At 38.6% G+C, this 23065-nt stretch overlaps 3 protein-coding genes across 3 annotated transcripts in view; 1 reads left to right on the top strand and 2 right to left on the bottom strand.

Annotated features, from left to right (window-relative positions):
* MTIF2 (mitochondrial translational initiation factor 2) overlaps positions 1 to 12673 on the bottom strand; it is a 26104-nt gene extending 13431 nt beyond the window's left edge. Inside the window, exon 1 of the mRNA XM_026033774.1 lies at positions 12653 to 12673. The gene's annotated coding sequence lies outside the window, so the exon portion shown is untranslated. The remainder of the gene's footprint in view (positions 1 to 12652) is intronic.
* Positions 309 to 1561, top strand: LOC112942775 (prolyl-tRNA synthetase associated domain-containing protein 1). The gene is made up of 2 exons (XM_026033775.1): positions 309 to 394; positions 1025 to 1561. The coding sequence occupies exon 2, from the start codon at positions 1043 to 1045 to the stop codon at positions 1460 to 1462; it is 420 nt and encodes a 139-aa protein (XP_025889560.1). The 5' UTR covers positions 309 to 394; positions 1025 to 1042; the 3' UTR covers positions 1463 to 1561.
* CCDC88A (coiled-coil domain containing 88A) overlaps positions 7335 to 23065 on the bottom strand; it is a 77144-nt gene continuing 61413 nt past the window's right edge. The window contains exons 26-33 of the mRNA XM_026033777.1: positions 20315 to 20398; positions 19095 to 19298; positions 18717 to 18788; positions 17642 to 17722; positions 16186 to 16451; positions 12653 to 13142; positions 8483 to 8582; positions 7335 to 7921 (exon numbers count right to left, since the gene is read on the bottom strand). Of these exons, the coding sequence (XP_025889562.1) occupies positions 8518 to 8582; positions 12653 to 13142; positions 16186 to 16451; positions 17642 to 17722; positions 18717 to 18788; positions 19095 to 19298; positions 20315 to 20398 (1262 nt within the window). The 3' untranslated portion in view covers positions 7335 to 7921; positions 8483 to 8517. The remainder of the gene's footprint in view (positions 7922 to 8482; positions 8583 to 12652; positions 13143 to 16185; positions 16452 to 17641; positions 17723 to 18716; positions 18789 to 19094; positions 19299 to 20314; positions 20399 to 23065) is intronic.

Genomic DNA, 23065 nt, shown 5'->3' with positions numbered 1-23065 from the left:
GCGCTGCGCGAGGCGCTGGAGCGGCGCCTGCGGGCCTTGGGCATCGCCAGCGTCACGGCCGAGCACCCCGAGGTAGGCGCGGGCCCCGCGCGGGACACCGGCCCCGCGGGACACCGGCCCCGCGCGGCCCCGCGCGCCGCTCCCCTCGGCAGCCTTTCCCGGTCCCGGTTTTAGCTATGGTTTCTTCCTTACGTTTTTCAGATTGCGTTCAATGCAAAAGTAAGATTTTAGTTATGGCAGGACACAAAATAGAGCACAGATTAAAGCATGTAAATTTTTAGAACATTTTTTTTTAAGAATTTTTAGAAATTTTTAGATTTTTTCTCAATCTTGAAATTATCAAAATTCGTGTTTTGCTGAAAGTGTACCTGTGAATTCTGAGCCTGGCAGAAAGGTGATAAAGCTTTTCTTTAATATATCCTTAAATATATATATATATATATATATATATATATAAACTATGTAAAACAATCATTATAACATAGTTTCAAGAATATTCGCTAGCTTATTTCCCTCGGGACGTTGTTGGTCACTCCTCATCCGGCAGAGCCTCTTTTCCCCTCCAATTCCCGTGTTGTTGGGGAGCTCCAGCACATGGATGCRCCATTTGATAGTCAGTGTCTCTGCACCTAAGTCCACCAGTCAAGGGAGACCGGGGCCCTTCAGTCCAGAGGGGCCAAGTCTGGGACATGCCAGAGGCAAAACCCTTTCCAAACGCCCTTCCCTTGCTCCCACTTTGTAGGGATCCACGCGGGGTGGGTCTGCAGAGCAGAGCTGCCTTCTCCCCCTTTTGAAGCGTCAGACACTTGCTGTGTACATCAGAGAGAAATGATGGAGAAAGGCTGTAGGACCAGTATGTCACGTTTTATTTGTGTTCTTTTAAAATTTCTTCAAAAAAGGGTACAGTTTTTAGGCCAAGTGTAACATTCAGAATTTTCTAAATACTTAACAAAAGATTCCTGTCAATAAGCAACTAAAGATCTAATGGGCTATAGTCTCACACTACACTAATTGTATTTTCCAGGTATTCACTATTGAAGAAATGATGCCGTATGTCCARCACATGAAAGGAGGCCACAGTAAAAACCTTTTTCTTAAAGACAAAAAGAAGAAAGGCTTCTGGTTGGTCACTGTTCTACACAACAGGCAGATTGATTTAAATGATCTTGCTAAAAAACTGGGAGTTGGGAGTGGAAATTTAAGATTTGCTGATGAAAATGCCATGTTGGAAAAATTAAAAGTGGGCCAAGGGTGCGCAACACCACTTGCCCTCTTCTGCGACCAAGGAGACGTGAAGTTTGTGCTGGATGCTGCCTTCGTGGAGGGCGGCCACGACAAGGTCTATTTTCACCCAATGACAAATTGTGCAACCATGGGATTAAGCCCTGAAGATTTTCTGAAGTTTGTGAAGTCCACAGGACATGACCCAATAATCATACATTTTGATGAAAATAATAAGTAGATAAGTGTCAAATTTTTACTGCTAGATATAGATTTTAAAGAACAAAGCTAGTGGAAGTTTCATTATAAATACAATTTGAAAAAATAGGAATGCTTCTCTTTTTTCAATTTGTTTTCTATAATCTGGTGAAAAAAATACTGTCTTCGGGTTATTAAAAGTTTAACAGAAAATTCTTCATGAGAAAAGATATGTTTGCATTCTACTACAAGGTAACCAGCATGTAGAAAAAGTTTTTATTTTAATCACGTTACAGTGYTTAATAACAAAACCAATAAAAATGGAATTTTCAGCCTGTAGGACTGGGCTTGCAATGCTGAAACTTAAGATTACATCATTAAATCTAAATTAACTTCAGGTTCTAAAATATTTGGCAATACACTTAAGGACAGAGATGTGATTGTATACCTGCACTCATCTATCCCCTACTATATATTGCTTTCCTTCTACGATTGTTACATAGGGAAAACAAAACAAAACTTGGTTGTGCTACCAACACCTACTTGATTGTCTACACTTGTAGCTGCATTTCCACTTTCACAGTTAGTCTCCGGCCCCTGGGAAATTTTTAGCGTTCTTCCAGTATTTCCAGATGGCCTGGCCACGAGCTGTCCCGTTAGGAGCATGGGCCTTGTCCCTTTGGGAGCCTCTCCAGAGCCTGCCTAGAGGAGGGAGTGTTGAAGGATGGCAGCACCGGCACTGGCCTCTCTCCCAGTGCGTAACCAGCGCAGGTTCCTGCTTGGCCGCGGTGGCTACTGGTGACAACGGGAAGGGAGCTCATGGGAGCAGGGGCTGTGGGAGCTCCGGTTAGGACCCGCACGGATCCTACCCAGGATGCAGGACGCGCGCGCTCTGCTCCGTGCAGCACCCACGGAAGGGGCTGAAGCACCCGGGGTGCTCCCCTCTGCACAGGGGAGGCTCGCGGGAACACCCAGGCCCTTGGGGAGCTTGTGGGGAGGCTCATTTGCCATTAAATAGATGAAATATATTGAGTATAGAAAAGTATCTACTATCACACAACCAACACTTTCTCAAAATTAAATTTCTAATCTAATTCTCTCTCCCACCCAAATAAGTAAATCTCCTTTCAAATAGATTTTCTGCATATCCAAGATAGAGAAGAAGCAGAAACTCCACAAAGTCCAGTAACGTACTGTGCCAGCAAGTACCCTGTAAAACCTGGAGGGTAAGGAAGCTGTGAAAGTGATGCACTGGTTTTGAAGGTGACAACAAACTGTAGGCTGTTTTAGCAGCCCTTTATCTACCTCATGTAAGAAACATACCTAAAAGGCAAGTAGTAGTAAGGACATAGGTTGAGACAGAGAATTAAGTGGAATACAGAACATGAAACAGTAAAAGACTTGCAATTCTGGGTTACTATTTGCTACTATATCATGCTGAAAGACCTAAAAGTAAAAACGATAAAAAGAAACATTGCACATAAACACAAAGCAAGAAACAGGTGAGGTGACTCTGTTTCGCTATACACAGCCAAGAGCGATTTATGAGCTGAGGAGAACATCAGCAGTTACACTCTTTGATACTAAAAAACCAAGATCTTAAATGCAACAGAATGAACAACCAGCATTACCAGAGTAAGGAAAAAGCATCTTCTGGGGCAAGGCAAGGCATTTGACAAACAACTTTAAAACAGTTTCCTTCATTTCAGAAGATTTTGGCACCTGTTTTCAGAGATGTGAAAGGAAAAGAATGAAAGGAAAAGAAAGATGCAAACCAATCTCATCTATAATGTGTTTTTTTTTTCTCTGAAATGAGAAATACGTGACCTCAAAACGTTCAGCAAACAGAAATCTACAGGAAGTTACTAGAAAGCTGCCAGATACACGATTCTAATCGGTGTTAAACAGAAAACAGAAAGGAACATCTGGTACTAGGTAAGCAGGTTAATTAAYGAACTGCCTATAGAACTCTGGATTGATAAATATATTGCTAAAAAAAAAAGGCATTAAGACAGAAGCTTAAACATCTGTAAAAGTTTAAATTTTCTTCTTTTCTGACACTCGCCCTCCCTTCCCTTCAAGGTTTCTTCTTTGTCGTACCCGAAATCACTCAAAAAGAAAGTAAATTTGCTTTCTGTTAATTTTGTTTTTAAATCTAGAAAGCTTTAAATGTGAAAGACAATGAGTTTATGTATGACAGCACAGCTTTTTTATGATTCACAATCTTGAAGTCTGTACAACTTAAAAATGATCTACCTTCTCCCTTGGAAGGTGATTCTGAGGCTCGCCCCAGCCAAAAGAATGGCCATGCAAAAACCAAATCCTGCACTTGGGAATTCTTAATGATTTGCTTTAGTATTTAATTAAGTCTTTTAAAAATAATACTATAATAAGGTATAGTTCAAAGCTACTGGTCTTTAATAAACATCACCACGAAACAAACTACACACTGTCCAAGAGATTTCTGCTACAGTTTTATAGGTTTCCTTCCAGAAGAAATACCGAACACGTTACCCACTGACCACAAAGCCATTACTCAACACCAACATCCTTCCAGCAACATCAGCTTCCAGAGAAGTGTGTATAAATGTATACACATAGAATAAGAATAAAAATTATTTGGTTTGGCATTTTAATAACATATTAATAAATGTATACAATGGTAAACATTAAAAAATTCTTCCATCAATACTTAAAGGAAATTACAGTTTTAAATAAGAGCTTTTAAAGTTCTGTTTCACACCTAGGTACATTCCTTTAAGGCAGGTTTATTAATATCAAAGTATTATTTACATATACATTATCATCTAGCTAAGAATCATACATGAGCTCCTTTGTCGAGGCTGCATCATGTCTGGAGAAAAATTAAAATACATGCTGGGAATGCTACCAAATCCCCGGCAGACTAAGCTTTATCAGAAAAGTAAATGAAGGTTATACACTGTCTGGTATCACAATGTTTGTTATCTTAAACTAACAGTGACAGACCTGGCAATTCTTGTTGCAAACCGCTGTGCAGTTTTATTGCATGCTGCCCAACAGCTGCTGTGTTATTCCCCTGGGAGTTTGCTTCAAAAAAGGACAAGTGTCTTCAAAATCAATTTACATTGTTTTATAAAAGATGAAATGCTTTACATAGGTTTTGTACAGTTCCCCCCCCAAAAAAAAAGGTCATACCACGGGGAACCTTCTGAATGCTCCTCTGCTCTGGAACCGCTCTGCAGAAGGAAGTGTGGGGAGAAGCTGCCATCTCTTAAATGCAAATGTGTCCTCATGCTAACTTAGTCAATACAAACTAAAACCCAGCCTTGGCCTCTGTGCTGACATGGATAAAGCGTCTCGAAACAATACTCAGGACCCCAGCACACACATCCGACCGACGTTCAGCTCGGACCTAGCAGGAGGTTACGGATGACTTCTACTGCCCCTCTCTCAAACTCTTGTTTATTTTCTTATATGGGGAAATTTTACCTCTTTTTTATGAGAGGATTTCACTTCTAACACATATTGTCAGATTACCAGTAAAAATATCATTTGTACCTGAACCCTGGCAGTGATTACAGAGATGTCTTAAGAAGGTACAATAATACCCAAAAAGCAAATGCAGCAAATTGTGCCAGGGAATTCAGGACAACTGAAAGAATACAGAGAGGAGCTAGAGGAATGGAAGGCCCGGAGGGGCCCACGTTGAGAGACACGACACGGAGTGAGCACAGGAGCACGCCCAGCAGCGTTTCTCAGGGAATGGTGAGCCCAAGGGCCGGCCCAACACCGCGGTCTGCCACTCTCAYGTGCTCTCCCAGGGGCTGGAAGCAGCTGCGGCATCTAAGCGCACAGGACTGCACGGATTCCATGAATACAAACAGCATTTGGCACTCAAGCTTRGACTCAAACTTAAATCTCTTTAAGGTTTGAGTTCAGGACCCACACGCTCTTCTAAAATTCCTAACACAAGTCAGAATTTAGAAGTCTGATAGGTATTAATCCTCAGTCACTTCAACGAGAGCTAGGAAAATACAGCAACAATTAGACCCTGAAATAAGTCTGAAAGTATGAGCATTTAGAACCAGAGATAATTTCCTAGTATTTAGGATATTTCAATTCTCTTTCCTAACAGCTATCTTCTTAATAAGGGCCAATGACATTACGGATTTCTCATGTCTGCTAAATTATGTAAAGGCAGCTTTTTCTTCAGTCTTTATGGCTACGTTTATATTGCAGCATAGGAATGGCACAAAAAGTGCCCCTCAACGCCAGATTCTTATTGCTTGTAATACTTTTCTCCTAGCGCACCTCAGGCCTGTGTCTGGCTCATTTGGTTTGTGGGAAAAACTCACCTATGCCCTGAGCTTTAAACTCACTCAGGAACACCTGGATTACCTACAGCACGCGCAGGCCCTGACACACTGCCCCTGCTCTAGCCGCTGCCATGCGGCTCTCCTGTCCTCAGGGGACATCCTGCAGTTGTCACTCACCGTTCTGGAGTGCCCTGAATCCACCTCTGAAAGGTCACGGTAGCAGTTCCCAGCTGGGAAATTAATTCATGTGCCCCTGGTATCAGGCTGCTTACAAGAGTATTATGGCTGAGCAGTGCTGGGATTCAGGAGCGCTCTGGGCTTCTGACCACTCACASGATTGTTCGGCTACGTGTTGATACCTTGCAAAGTTCAGGATGCTGCTTCTGAAATCACTAAGAACTGAACACTGAGAAAAAGGGGCACAGAAATAGACGCTGGCATGAGGAAAATAAAAGCTAAAATTCTTCATATAAAAAAAGCAAAAATAAAAAATCAGGCTGAACAAAGGTTTATAGTGTTAAAAAATTGTGACTTAAAAATTTGTACCATTTTCTCTCTCAAAAAAAAACCATTCAGAATGAAGTCATCTTAAAGAAAAAATAAAATAAACACATAAAGATACAGACTGCCTCTTCTAAAGCTGACYGAACTTTCCTTTTTCCTCCCTTTTTGACAAAATTTCTGTTCAATCAAAATGAGTTGCCAGGACTGCTTTTACATCTGTTGAACTGTGTTCTCCAGTGAAATATGATTCTGTTCCAGCTTGAGACTTCATACATCTTAAAATCTGCAAGCCTCAAACCCCAAGTTATTATTAAGTTAAACAAGTTGTAGCAGCTCTACCACACTATCAAAGCAGTAGTGTGATTAAATGGACAAGTAGTCTGTAACCCTAGTCCTACAAGTATTTATTGTCATGCTTACCTTGACTTACAAAAATGGAGATAGTTGTAGGTTAAAGTTATGTATGTGCCTGTTTGGAAGATGGGACACTAGGAGGTTACACTTAACTTTAAACAGAAATAGGAATGTGCTTATTGATTTGTAATAAAATGAAACTGTGGCAGTTAATAAAATTTTGGATCTGCTTTTAAGTTCATGTATGCTTCCTATGAGCTCTCTGCAAATATCTTCAAGACAACAAATGTATACAAGCATTAAAAGTACCAACATTTGTTGACTTTAATGTAAAACATTAACAAACAGAATATATCTTGCTAATAAAAGATAACCTTAAGGGAATTGATTGTAAAATGCATATGATAATATTTACATTTCTTTTTGCCATCAAGGAATCTCCTAAGCCACAATCAGCTCATGTCGCAAGACAAAYGATAAAAAAAGAAGATTAACACACAAACATTGTAAGACAATCTTATCCTGGAAATGCCATTTGTTGAGAACAACTTTATATTAAAAAAAAGTTATAGAAAAATCATACCTGACAATTTTCTGTCAAAAACATCTGAACATATATATGTAAAGTAACTTGGGAATGAGAAAAACACAAGTGACAAAACAATTTCTATATAATGTGATATTCCGTAACTCCCATTTTTGTTAGCTATTCATCTTTTTCATATATGTAAACAGGATTTTCTCTTGCAGTATGCAAAGAAAAAAAAAAGCATAACCTTCTTTTTTAAGAGCAATTTCATGCGGATTATACTAACCAAATAAGGCAGTGAAGTGCCAGGAAGCTGTGAGGTTTTTTGTATCTGTATATACAGTCGACTTCAACAAAATACTACAGCATTTATTTCAGATTTACAGAACTAAATATGAACTGCTAGTTATGCTTTTTGGCTAATTATTAGCATATGCTTAAGCAAATCAGTGGCTAATTTCATAAACAGAAGAAGAAAAGTGTTTTTTTTTTTTGTTGTTTTTTCCCCTGGAGCAATTCTTGAGACCTTAAAATTCATGGTCCTTAGGGAGCTGAGAACTGTCCTTTATTCAGTAGATCTTAACAGTGCAATGTGCAATAACTCCTAAGACCATCTAACAGTTTTCGGCAGTAGACTCCAGTAGAGCTCCTTGATTCAAGGAAGGAGGGTAGGTAGGTAGGTAGGTAGGTTTGCCTGCTCTAGTCACGAAGAACTGTAAAAAAATCCCTTAATTTTTATTAATGATTCCTACAGTCGCTGTCTTGTTACTTCAGAAATAAAGGCTTCATATTGAGATACTGAAGGACACTTTTCTCTCTGTGTTCAGTTGAAAGGTGGAAAAAGAGGAGAGAACAAAAGAAAAGCTTAAAAGCACAGAAGTTTAAAATACAGAGTTAAGTAACTAACAGAACTAACAGCACTAGCAGTATACACCAAAGATGTTTTAATGAAGTCAAGAGAAGGACAGAATATCAAAGACAAACTTTTTRTAGGCACTTTCCCTATAGTATAGAATAGTTTATAAAATTAAAACTGTTTTGTTAAACTAGATTTATCTGTCTCTAAAATCTGCTTCAATATTACTTCATAATCAGATTTTATTGAACTTTCCTCTTAAAGAAAAATTTGAAAAATAAAATGGCATTATTACAGGTAAAATGCAAAATGGATGGGATGATGTTCCCTGCCTATATAGGCAAAATATCTGAATCAAGAAAACCACAACCTCTTCTGGCTTGACTAAAAAGCAAGACAGAAGCCAGTTAAGCAAGCAGTATTTGTATCTGGTTAATGCAATGTGCACTTTTCTTATATGTAATGCTGTTAGTTTGTTGTAAATGAAACTAATCTCATTTACATTTTGGGCAGGAAACTCACCACTTGGCCCACACCTCATGTAGTGGGTAATACAATTAGGAGCTTTGTTGCTCCCTAGACCTGCTTTTTGCATTTCTGCTTTCTGGTATAGCTTCCACATCTGCAGAGAAAAGTATTTCATGTTATTCATTGTATTTATCCAGACATAAAAAACCCTCACGCATTAACATACATTCTACCTATTAGTAGAGCAAAGAGATATACAAACACACTTTACGTATTTTAGAGGAAAAGACAGTGAAGAGGGATGGAAGAAAACCAGTGGAGGTACCTGCTCACCTATACTCACTAAAATTCATCTTAGCATTTAAAATAATCATATATTATTTTCAAAGCCACAAGCAGATATACTCAACATTTTTTTTTTAATATATATTAGGTCTAAGACCAATGTGAGAAGGAAAAAATATATTAGATGTCATCTAGGTTTACTGAACCTAGGAGAGATCTTTAGCTATCCTATTTTTTAAAATTTATTTTTAACCTCCTACACATTTACAGAAATGTTCACATTCAATCCTGCAAAGCAGAAAGTTATCTTTGCATGCAACAGATTGAACATGCAAAATGCAGTATCTTAATTTACTATTCACTTAGAGCAAAGCATCGAGCAAACCTTTCACTGCAAGCAAATAATGAATCTATTGACAACACAACTTCTTTCAGCTGGTGGGCAATTGTTTAGTGTTTTATAATCACCATGCAAAATCTTAACTTATCACTTCTAAAGGCAGCAATGATCACGGAAGGAGCAAGTGCACTACGTGTTTTACATTCAGCTGTTTGAATGGTCTAGGAGCAGTACTACAAACCAAGAGCGACATCCATGCTGCAGGTATTGTTSAGGTATAAACACCAAAAGGTCCTGAAAAACTGGGTAGGTTATACGAGGAAGGAAAAAAAAAAGAGTGCTCTTAAGCAAAAGTTGACAATGATTTCTTTTTCAAAGGCATTAAAAAAAWTCTGGCAAGAATAGAGTCCAAGGAGCAAGAATAGAGTCCAAAAATTTAACAGTTAACTATTCCTATAACTGAAATCTCTTTTTTTTTTTCTTTACAAATCTGAACTACAATGCAAAATGATAGTTTGAGCTGGCTAAGATTAGTKTAGAATGCAGAGAGAGCACATGATGTCCAAAGAAACTAACACCCAGCTCTTCTGAAGCCCTTTCTGTTTGTTAAATTGTTTTCATGTTGCTCCCAACACAAGTAATATGAAAAAGTAAGAACATAACGTAAATCTCAGTGCCCCCCAGGCAGGGGCTGGAAAATAACTTCTCTTGCTTTGATGATAAGCTTTAACTTCACTCTACAGAGGTCATCTTTAGAATTTCTCTTTAGACTTTGGCCGTGTTCACAAATACAATGCAGGGCTCAGTGGCAGTGCTGGATGCCTCAGGGAGAAATCACTGCAGACAACCCTGGCATTTTTTTGTAGATGTGACTGTCTGCGGACCAGAGCAACACCAAGTTTGCAAACAAGAAATACGAGCATACCTGCAAGCTCTCCTCATTTCTCCATCACTGTCAGCTAACCTAAACAAAAGACTCTCTAGCTACAAATTGTGTCCTAACAAGGCACCTTACTAGAGGCCCCAGGCTTGCAATCTGCTAAAATAACCAAGTACTGGGAGCGCACTGTGAATCTGTAGGGAGTATTTGCAAAGCTAATAGGATTTTGTCTGCAACTTCTCAGATAGCAGCACCTCAAACCTAATTTAAAACACATCATGGGTTAACAGAAATGAAGCCGAATGAGGTGACCTAAGACCAGAACACTCAAAACACTCAATGTGCAAGAACAAATGTATGTGAAATTAAATGAAATTAAGAGCAAGTTATACTCCAAGGATTGGGCTTTTTTTTTTTTTTTTTTTTTTAATTGGTGAGACACAATTTTAGGGAGAATATAGCATTGACAAAATGACAAACAGCACATTTTGATCAACATCAAGGGGAAGTGAGAAATTTATCAGGCCAATAAAAATGGATGCTTGCAAGCATGGTAAAGGAAGGCAGCTTTACGTTTTGACACAGAAATTTTACTCTCCCAACTTTCTCTACATTTTGTTAACGATTCTTTTGTGTGAAGCTTTATTGATCAGCACCCGTGTGCTGCGCTTCCTCTGAGGGGCTGTATTTTTGTGCTGCAGCACTTCTGGCAGTCCCTGGTCAAGCACCAAAGAAGCATACATTAAAGCACACACAGTAGGGGCAAAACGGCCACAAAATCATTAGCCAAATAAATCGTAAAAATGAGTATGACATTAATTACTTGTAATTAAGTATTTTTTTCCTTTAAATATTAAGGATTTTTAGAGGCTTTTGACTTAAGATAATTGTAGATAAATATTTCCTGTAGCTAAAAAAAGTGCTGGTGTCTAAAACCACATACAGTCTAAAGCCACATAAGTTACAGCTTATGTCTTTCAACTTTTAAATACCTGTTCATATCAYTGAGGAGTTCTGAGCAATTGCAGAGCTGGTGGCATATTAAGTAATTGCTTTTCAACACTCACTTCTGTTCAGGTGGTCATCTGGGATTTCATGACTCACTCAAGCATTCTTATACCGAATGACTTATAATGAATAAATTTTGAAAGCAAAATTGAATTATTTCACTTCAGTTGCGCAGCCTAACTGCTATATCGTTACACATCTTGTTTCTATTACATTAGAATTACTTCTGTTGTGAAGAAAAAATGAATTTCCACCATAATTAATGACAGTTTTTATTATCATACAGTATAAGGAGCCTCAAAATTATCATGCCACTTCACTGCTAATAAAGCAGCACACTTGACCACATTTGTACACCAGACATGGGAAGACAAAGCGTATGAATGGGAAAAGGTGGAAGGGGCTGCTGTTCATCACAAACACTGCATGTAGTTTGACTACTTACTACCTCTTCAGAAGAATTACTGGTTTTGTTTAGGATTATGAGCAATATTCGACTGTTCTAATAAATATGAATATTAATTCATATTTATTGTGCAAGCTGGAGGCACCGGATTATTGAGCTGCATCTCATTCCTTGTGCAGAGGAACACATGAAGGATGGCATAAATGAAAAGGCTACRACACTGAAATCTCTCTGAATGCTTCTTTCATTAGTGTCATATATTTGAAGGAGGAAAAGAAATCTATTTTTACATGAAATAGATAACCAGCGTGTTACTGATGTATCTGAAAGCAAGAGCACAACTGAGAAATACCGTCTTGTACTGAAATTTATGCAGGTCACTGTGCCATTTTTTGGCAATGCAGCATGCGATTGGCTTAACATGCATTCAATAATGTACAGAAAGAAAACCAAAATATTTGTAATGAGTGACAAATAAAAATACAGCTTGTATTATAAAGGCTTTTAAAGGCATGCAAAACATATACAGTGCAATTAATATCTCATGCAAACTTTGGTGAAGTTACAATTTTACATTCAAACACATGCTGCAGTACACAACTGAGCTCTACATCACTAAACGTAGAAAAGCTACAAACCACAGATCTAACAAGAAATGGCATCTTCATTTTAGGGAAACTCTCTCTAAACCCACCAGTCATTGAGAAGAACAGCTATATGTCATATATAATAATATATACTTAATAATACATTTTCCTTATCATACACAGCCATACTCATACCATACAGTTTTTTTATCTTCAGAAACCAGCACTGGGGATTCAGCCTCGCTAGTGTTTACACAGCTGGTAGAAGCAAATTCACTAGTTGGAGATGACTGTAGCTCACTGTGAAGAGATTTCTGATTAGCAGAAGGCTGCTCTTCATTTTTTGAGACAGCTTTAAATGCTGACACACTTGCCTGATCCACTGTTTTTGGTGCAGATCTTTGAGGCAATCCACTTATATTACTGACTAATTTGGTGTTAAAAGATAAAAATGGCTGAGCCACTTGGGTCACAGTAAATGAGCCTTTGCTCTCGTAACCAGATATATCAACTTTATCACTAAAGTTTGTGCCTTGGACAGTTTTCTCAAGGTAAGATCTTTCTATCCTTGAAGTCTTAGGCACGTCAGATTTACAGCCTAAATTACCCGGTTTAACTATGCTAGCTGAATCATTTTGTGGGACACAATCTACTCTGTAAGCCACACAGTGAAAAAAATTAGAGGAATTAGAGGATAGCTCATGTGCAGAGTACTCACTAGATGTTGATGAAATACTTCTGTCAGCAGGAGATGGTGCTGGGTCAACTGACACAGGCTGCCTATTGTCCTTGGACAGAAAATCATGAATGCTGGTCCTTCGAGTAGTTCCTTCTGCTGTAGAAATCACGCTGCTTGCACGAGGTAAGGTAGCATAAGGGTTGCAATCTTTCGACTGCCGCTGCGATGCCGTTGCTTGTATCTTTTCCTTAACTGACTTGACCTTCCCTTGAGTACCTGACCCATATTTTATCGGAGAGCTAGTAAAATAGGTGTCCTCAGTTTTACGAAAGCTGGGCCTAACAAGTTGCTCTGGCTTAACAGATCGTCCATCCGAGAAATCAATTGTATTTCTGACACTTAATGACCTCATGATGCCACAAGTGGCTGATGGCTGTTTTCTTAGCTTTTCCTTGCCTGTCAACTCAGCAGACTCAGATAAGCTTTTCATTACTTCCTCTAAAAGATTCTCTTCACTTGCAGATTTTATCTGTCAAAAATATGAAACAATTTATAGATTTGTAGCTTATACATAACTATGTTTTACTTAAAAAAAAAATCTTCTCAAAACTAAAAGAAGTATTATGGCATATACTCATGATTTTTTTGCACAGATTACTTACAAGTATTTTCTCACTGAAAATTAGGTATTTGAATACAATTATCTGAGATTCAGTTCATGTAATGCTGAAGTCAACAAGAAGAGTTTCAAAACTTTAAGCCCATTCTTTCATTCGCCCTCCCCATCATTAACTTCACGGAGCAATTTCATGTGGATTATTATTCTAACTTACATTAATAATGTAGAGCTAWAAAAGCTCGAGTTCTCTCTATATTCAAACTAGTAAGTCAGGAATCAGAAAGAAATACAAACACAAAACCTTGACACCCAACGTCAAATTTTTCTTTTTGGAGAAGACTTCAGACTAGGGTTCACAGACTCATCAGAGAAGGAATTTAGTGAGCCCATCCTTTCTCAAAAGGTTCAGGAACAGTTTGGTAAGACTTGTAAACCACAGGAAATGCTCCGGTTCACAGCGCTGCGACATACGTCAAACAGCAGCCGCTACTCTTGAGCGGAGAACAAAGCCCGTAAAGGAAAGCGAAAGGAGACAGACAGCGCTCTCAACACCCAAAAGCACTTCAGTAACTTAGGAAGCAGCGTCAAATGAGTCTTCTTAACACAGCCCTACCAAAAAGCTGGCTGCACCAACATGAGAAAAAAAGCCTGTCTTCCTGGGCAAGCAGCTTTACAAGAACACTTCTGCAAGAAGTTTTCTCACGAGGATTTGTTTTTCACAAGACTGGGTAAATTCAGTAGGCCTGAAAGTGAGCTTTGGGATTTTCTCTTCTTTTTGCAAAGCATGTGTCTGCAGGCCCAATGTGCAAAATCCCATCCTTCCTCAGCAGAGCATTTAAACTTAGACAGATATACTTGCAACAGATGAACTTGGACATTTATTATAAGCTTTAATTCTTTGATGAATGGATATGGACTGTATTACTTTTGATGCTAAAAGCCAAAAACCATGACCATCGCTGCTTCTTGGACTTGAAGTACCACAATACCACAAGCAGAAAATCCAGAAATCTCRAGGAAAATCCAAAAGAACTGTTTTCAACCTTATTCAAATGTGAGAATTTTTTTTTTTTTTTAACTATCCAATAATATAGATTCACTAAGGACAAAACATCTGATTATCTGAGTGACTTGTGAGATAAAATGACTGGATCTGTGCATCAGGAGAGCAGTGGGAATCATTTGCTTCAGTTTTAGCAAGTATTTCAACACTATGTCCCACTACATCCTTGGGTCCAAGTGGGGCAATTACAGCATGGGAAGATGAACAGCCAGGTGGAAAGTCAGCTGCTTGGATGGGCCAGCTGCAAGGGCAGCAGTGGTTCATYGATTGCGCTCTGCCTAGAGGCAGTAACAAGCAGAGAAGCCCAGGGGTCTGTTTCTTTAGACCTGTCAAACAAATCTTCAGACAAAAAGAAAYGATCGAAATCCTGACGCACGACCCGCAGGAAGGACAGAGTGCACTCTCACCACATCCATAGCTCTGGGGGCAGAACAGCCCATACACGCAAGGGCTGGGCTGCTACTTAAGGCATTTGCTTACACCAGCTTTCAAGTTTGAGGCATGCACGTGCTCCCAGCTGTCCTCACTGCACAAATTCCCACAACAAAGCAGTATCAGAGGATACAACAGAATCACAGAATGTTCAAGGTTGGAAGGGACCTCTAGAGATCATCTAGTCCAACCTTCCTGCTCAAGCAGGGACACCTAGAGCATGTGGCACAGGGTGGCATCCAGGCGGGTTTGGAAGACCTCCAGAGATGGAGACTCCACAACCTCCTTGGGCAGCCCGTTCCACTGCTCTGTCACCCTCACTGTAAAGAAGTTCCTCCTCACATGGAGATGGAACTTCCTGTGTTGCAACTTACACCTATTTCCCCTTGCCCTGACACTGGCTACCACTGAGAAGAGCTTGGCCCCTTCCTCCCTACATTCTCCCTTCATGTACTTATACATATTAATCAGATCCCCTCTCAGCCTTCTCTTCTCCATGCTAACCAGGCCCAACTCACGCAGTCTCTCCTCATACGAGAAATGTCCCAGTCCCTTAATGATCTTTGTCGCTCTCTGCTGGACCCTCTCTAGGAGCTCCACATCCCTCTTACACTGGGGWRCCCAGAACTGCACACAACATTCCAGGTGCAGCCTYACTAGAGCTGAGTAGAGGGGCAGAATCACCTCCCTTGACCTGCYGGCAACRCTCCTCCTGATGCAGCCAGGATCCCATTGGCCTTCTTGGCCACGAGKGCACACTGCTCACTCATGGTTAACTTAGTGTCAACCAGGACTCCCAGGTCCCTCTCCGTGGAGCTGCTYTCCAGGAGGTCGACCCCTAATCTGTACTGGTGCCGCGGGTTATTCCTCCCCAGGTGCAGGACCCTGCGCTTGTCCTTATTGAACCTCATGAGGTTCCTCTCTGCCCAACTCTCCAGGCTGTCCAGGTCCCTCTGGATGGCAGCACAGCCCTCCAGAGCGTTGGCCACTCTACCCAGCTTGGTATCATCTGCAAACTTGCTCAGGGTGCACTCTGTGCCCTCRTCCAGGTCATGGATGAACAGGTTGAACAGCACCGGCCCCAGTACTGACCCCTGGAATTCCTTTTGCATAAAGACAACTGGAACAACTGGAATTCCTTTTGCATAAAGCAGAAAGATGTGACTGTGTCTCCCCTACAGGTCCTCTGTAATGGGTTCAAAGCAGAAACTAAAGCCCTCAAAACTAAAGCTAAGTAATGCCCCCAAAGCACAGTGCAGACTTAAGGACCTCTGCCTCAACTGCTCCAGTCTATAAATCTACTAGTGTTAGACCACACCGCCACTTAATGTCAACATAAGCATCTCCACAAAGTTTAAAGCAAGTCTACTCACTTGAAATGCTCATTAATTCTGGGCATGGGCATTACGTATATGGGTAATAGGCAGCTAAAAGCAAATTAACTATTTTTAAACTAACCTCACTTGAAGTACTCTTGTTGCTTTCTTCTAAAAATTGTTGCAGGGTAACCACTTCACTTCCAGGAGAACCAGCTTTGATCTGCTTTCCACGACTATCCAGGGTTTCAGGCATTATYTGCTGGAGCACAGGACTAGACCTGGGATAACCTTTCAAATACTGAATCGGGCTGCTGCTGCTGCTAGACCAAGCCTCGTGTTCATGGAGCAGACTAAACTCTCCGCTGCTGTGACTCTGAGGCCTGCTTTGATTGTTAACTGCACCTGCTTTAGAATAAACAGCATTAAGTACTCGGTAACACAAACACATGAAAGTTATTTAACAATATGTTACTCACACAATAGCCTTACCCAAATCTGGAACACTATCAGATTCAATTAACAATCATTTTATTTAAAATACCAAAGAATCCAATTGCCCTGTTTGATTCAAACCAAATACAATATGAACCTGTGGTCATGCTCCTGGTTTAATATAACATGACAGCTTTAGAACAGAGTATTTTTCACTTACAATTTGCGCTCTATCAACACAGTATTATATTACAAGAGGCTGAAAACACATCTGTTCCTGTTCTTTGTAAAATGTATACTCTAGCATGTAATTTTTGAGTCTTAAATAAAATACAGAAGATGGAAGRGAAAGAAAATGTTTTCAACACAGTTCAACAAAACCTATTCTGAAATACAACAGTTTGYGCTGTAACTTCTAATTTACTACGACTGTGATCTGAAGGAAGCACACGAYATTAAAAGCAAAATAAAGCATGCAACAGAAATCCTTGATTCYCAGCAAGCATGAACTGGTTGAAAATAAGAATAAGCAGGTATCTCCTCCTTTGTATTGTTTAAGGAATGAAAATAAATTTGAAGAAATGTGAGTGGCTTAGAGTAGTTTCTATATTCTATAAACAAACTGGCTAAAACTTACCTCAGTTTTTTTTATAGAAGACAGTAAACAAATGTATAGAGAAAATAACTGAATAAATATCTTAAATTTGCATTCATCTCTATTTCCAAATAAAGAGATACTATTTAATAAGTGTAAGTTAGAAATATTTAATGATGTTTTTAATCATTAGCATTCTACTCTTATGTATCTCCAGCTAACAGCAATTTTAAGAATRTACTGAATAGCTATCACAAGTAACATGAAAATACGTCACATATCATAATATATGATATTTTACGAATACTGCTATATCTTGGAACATTATTTTTCTAATTTCTCAAAACCAGAACACAAAGCTCTATAAAATAGTATTACATATGCATTGTCTAGCATGTATTGAACATTGTACAGTATTATAGTAGCAGTACACATGCTACAAATAATGGGGTTACTTCTCTGCTCAAAGACAGTGACTTTAAGTTAAATTGCAGGGGGATTCATGATCTGTGATCTGTGACTTGGTTTAAAATAGTGAAGCATGTATGTAATTTCTCCTACAGCATACCTTTGACTTCATGGAGTGAAGCATTGTTATTGCTATTGCTAGTGGATGTTCTGCCACTATCAAGGCTGGCAGGTCTGGAAGCTAAATGGAAAGAACCAGGAGACAGCATGATGAACAGAAGCGTAGCAGGTGACACGGTACCTTTACATTCTGATCACAGAATGCTCTGAGGCAGGAATCATGCACTATTTCACAGGCTGAGCATGCCCACTGTCAACAAAGTGGTGTTTCTTACAGATCAGAACGCGAAGGGATTTCCAGGCAGTCCAAGAGGACACTTTAGGAAAGGGCACTACAGGAATAGTAAGGTACAAAGGAAAGGAAGAAAGAAATAGAGTGCATATTTAGAATTGAAAGTGATCTGTTAGTGGGAAACCAGGGTTTTACAAACGGGAAGACTGGCATGCAGGATGCTGCTCGTGATTAGGTCACTTACAACAGATTTGACAAGGAACCCTGCACACTGTTGAAATGCCACGAACAGGAGGAGCAAGAGCATCTGCACAGTTCATATCTTGTACTCCTAGCCAATACAAGGAAATAATTGTACTGTTATTTCTGAAATGTTTCCATTTCATACCGATTTTAAATATTTTTAGGAAAGAGTTAAAATTTCACTCTTAAATAACCTATTATACCATTCACTTCAGTGCTTTGCTTCACGAAATACATAACTACTTTACAATTTGGAGTACATGACAAGTATAGATTTAATTGAATAACATACTCAAAAAATATCAGGCCAGATTTGGATTTATTTTTAGTATTGAAAGTATAGCTTTTTTTGTTWTGCTATTAATTCCAAATACATTTTGAAAGGCAATATATTTTGTTACTGTTCAGATGCACTTCATATATACATTCCAGGAGAGAGAGATAACATTCAACTGAAATAGTGAAAGAAGTAAAGAAAAATCCGAAGAAATGATTCTACACATTCAAGTGATAGGCAAATCACAGAAAACATGCTCACTTGTAACAGTGTCATTCTTTTTTTTTTTTTTTTTTTTTTCTCTTAAACTTCATTAACATTCACATAATGTATCCTTAACTCATTTAAAAGTTCACATCTTACCATGAATTCTTGATCCTGTACTAGAATCATCACTAATACCTTGTGGACTTACATCTTCAAAGGATGTAGTATCTATACATAGTGACATAAGAGAACATGCAAAACAAAATTACTACAAAACAATTATTAAAATATTTATTATCTGTAAAATCTAATAAAAGAAGTTGTCAAATCAATCTATCTTTACTTATGTAACATTTCTGTAGGGAAAACCCTGAAACATTTTTACAGCTACAGTTATTAAACCTATTCAAATCTACAGTTTAGTTATTCACATTGCTTCTTGCTGAAAAACTTAAAATATACACAAAAACAGAATTAATATGAAATGGCTGTTACACATAATCACATCATGGTGCAGAAAGCTTCCACCTATACCTTTATTATTTAGCAACTGCTTGGATCTGAAGCCTGCAGAAGAGTTGACAGTTGCAAAGTTGATAGCTGTAGTAGAGAAGGCCATAGCTCCCAATTCTTTTCTCCTTTTACCCGTGGATATATCATCAGGACCCTCCAGATGCTCAGAACTACCTGTCCATTGTCCTCCTGCTAGGACCATGGATTGCACCAGGTCATTCATGGCTGGGATGCAAATGAAAGCAAATGATCAGCATGGTCTGTGTAGTTGCTTTTGTTCTTATTTTGTACTGTAGAATGTTTGACAGTTTTCTAAGCATTAAAGCATATTGAATACTGTAAGATACAAACACAAGTTCATCCATGTTATGACATGCAATCAGCTCAATGAATGGAAGTGTTGTAAGTCAGAGACTTCTTGCAGTTCAGTATGGTTCTTAGAACTGACTYTATTAGGTAAACTGCCATGCTTGCGCTGCAATGATATGCAATATATATGCTAAAAGCTTTGATAGGTGGTTTCGCAATGATAAAATGGAATGAGTAAGGACAAAATGGGCAGAAGTGCTATTCCAATATAATGYCAACAATGACAAGGATCCTTGTGTGGTGCAGGTTACTGCAGGGATACTGTATTTTGCACAGTAATAAATAAAAGGATCTGAAAAACATGACATCTGATGATATTCACCTTTACTTCACAAAGTTCACCCCTCATAAGAAAACAAAAAACAATACAACATTTTCACAAGAACTGATGAATACTTGAAGAGTGACAGACCACCTTACAGCCTTGCACTACTTTTTCTACGCTTTCTTTAAACAAAAAGTTGTTGTAATTGCTTAACAGATGGCTTATGAAATGTGTAATTTAAAACTATTTATATTAGAGTGCACTGCAGATTTATATACACATAGGCRCATGTGTATAGAAAATAGGCACGCAAATATATGCAATCAAATGCACTGAATATACATATGTATATGCATGCGTCTGTGCATGTAAAGGTCGGCATGTACACAGGTGCTCACATACATAAGAGTATTCAGTGCCAAGGTTAAAAAAACGGGGGGTGGGGGAAAAGAAAAAGCTCCAGCTCCTTGTATCGTAGCAGGACTGGCACATTGCAGAATAGGCGGGAGGAAAAAAAAGCGCGCAGTCCAGGGAAAGGTTAGTGAAAAATTAGTAATGGAAGCCAGTGTAGCCATTTAAAAGAAGCTGAACTGTCATAAAGTCTTACACATGGAGCGACGGTAGAAGGCCTTCATTTTGTCTTTTTCCTTCGGTCTGTTCCTCAAAAAGGGCAGTCTTTTCAGTGCAACCACTTTTATGTCATAGCATGAGGAAAAACGGAAACAGGGAAATGAAAGAAAAAAGGGAGAAGAACAGATGGAAGTTAAATGTTGAAACTAAGGACAGAAATGAATGTCTGAGTTTAAGCTATGTATGCTATGCTAAATACTATCATTCTCATGCTTTTGTGTGATAATGAAATATGAAAACTACACTATGAAAACTTCAATATACTCAGAAATGCACCAAAACCGATGGTGAAGTGTGTAATACAGTTTGAAAATGTTAACTGTCAAGTTCCTGGAAAAAAATAAACGCAACTTCTTTGCAGATGCTRACAGGAATTGATTGGAAATGGATTTTGGAAAACTATTTATAAAACACCTCGACTGTAAAGAACATTAAGAAAAAAGCTTAAAAGCAAAGTATCTGTGAGTTAAGCAAAACAACTACTTTAATGTGTTCATATCATTATTTGAGATTAGGTCAATGAGTTTTGTAATTTTTTACCCTGATTCTGTAATAGGCAAATTGATCTTTTATGATTATTAATTTATTGCATTATCAATTTCTATTGTCCATCATTTTATATTAAAATTATATAGATCTTATTTTCAAGCAACTCTGTTTATGACTGCAGAGATTTTAATATTTAACAACTCATAATCTGTTTCATATCTGTAATAAAATATTTACTAGTTAGAACGGTACATACCAATTTAACTTAAGAATACTAAAAACATACAAACAAACGAAAAAACAAAAGAAAATCCAAATGAGAGTGTTGCTGAAACATTTTGGATGGAATCAGAGTAACATACAGAATATCAGGAAATAGAGAGTTAAAATTACAAATGGTATTAAAAGGTGGAGGGGGTGGAAATCACAGATTAATCTTGTCCTTAGATTCAACTATTCTACATTAGTAACTGATTACTGGCAGACACCTTCATCTTGATGAAGCATCAGATAAATGTGTCAGCTGACTGCCAAGCATAGGAGCTACATGCAAAAAAAAAAAAGGATGCAAAATTCAGAAAGAAATGCATAATGAAATATTAAAAAATCCTTATTTATGTAGTTGTGAAGGCCATGTAATCCAGTCTTCCAGCCAAAGGCATGCAAAATCTAGCTCTTCAGAGTGATTCCTGTGACAGCTGCTTTGTCATTTGCCTTGGTTTTCTGTTCAATCAATGGCTTATTATATAGCAGTTTATATACTCTACAGCAGTGCATATATGTGTATGTGTGTATACATACACATACATACACTGTTACAAGTGTACCTCAGCTACCCTGATACAAATTAATACTGCGCTCCACCCCAGTATTCCGTGGTTGTGCATTAAGTAGTTCACTGGAATCCAGTAGGTGATGTCATAAACTAGAGCCCTAATACACACTGAGCCCTACTACAAATAAAGGAAAATACGCATTTTGTCTATCTAGCTATATATAAAAAGCAAACAGCTTTGGATAGCTTCCAGACAAACACAAGAAACTGTATTAGACTTGTTTTCTAAGTAGTTACAACAAAGCAAGGAAGAAATTATGTTCTATTTCTACTGCTATCTGACATGAAACATGGTTCCRTGGTTCTTTCTATCGGCAAGATAATGTCTCTTAAATAAAATGTCCATGTTAATTTTGTTAAACAAATAACCAGAAAATGGGTCAAGGATCATTTGGGTCATCTCCAATTCTTGTCCATTAACAAAGGTCACCACCAAAAGGACTCATTTATGATCCTCAGCCCTGCATCTAATGCAGTTTGCTGTATCTAACACTTCTACATCTGTACAAGGTGGCATCAAAATCTGTCTGTCCTTCAGTAGAAGGTATCCCACTTGAAAGGCTACATAGTTATTTTTGTACTGGAAGAAACATCCTACCAAAAACCCCAAACAAACAAAACCACTGTAATGGTCGAGCTACAGAATAAACAGGAAGCGAAAAAAACAGCAACACAAATTTCAGCCTAGTCAGTCACAGCTCTTTACATGTTAAAGCCAATAGACTTTAAAAACAGAAATGGCAGGAGGCCCATTCTGACCTCAAGCAATCACTACTCAGAAGGACTTACTCAACTTAGAATCAGTAATTTCTTAGCATTCTGAGAATATGTTCTTCCTTTCTCGGCTCAGAATAGATCACAGGTATTGCATTTCTTCCACTGATCAGGAAATCCCATTCTGTAAATCTACTAACCACTTGCCAGAAACAAATCTGGGCAATTATGTTTGGCTCTATTAAAATCCCCAAATCTTTCCGTTAACAAAACACACACACACACACACACACACAAAAATATCAAGACATCTTCAAAATGCATTGGTAGTAAAGATGAACTCCTAATGTACCTCTGTTACTTCCACTATGAAGGAAGTTGTTTTTTCGCCGAAAATGAAAGGGAAAGGGAACGGGAAAGGGAAAGGGAACTATTTGTCCACCCTGTGTTTTCTATGCAAATCTCAAAACAGGGCCTCCTCCTCAACRGAAAAACAAAACAAAACAAACCACCTCTACACACACCAGGTATCAGATCCACAGTACTCACCTGATCCATGCCCTGAATACAGATGTGAAAAGCAAGCGTGAGACTCTGCAGTCAGTCAGAGGTGCACGCACTCTCCACACTGCCTGCAGGATTCGGGAGCAAACAAGGGCTCCAAGCCCTCCACGAACACAGCGAGGGGGG

This window comes from Nothoprocta perdicaria, unplaced genomic scaffold (assembly GCF_003342845.1).
Source record: "Nothoprocta perdicaria isolate Ctin4 unplaced genomic scaffold, notPer1 scaffold_133, whole genome shotgun sequence".
In the NCBI taxonomy this organism is placed as follows: Eukaryota; Metazoa; Chordata; class Aves; order Tinamiformes; family Tinamidae; genus Nothoprocta; species Nothoprocta perdicaria.
This window is presented reverse-complemented; position numbering and strand designations above follow the sequence as displayed.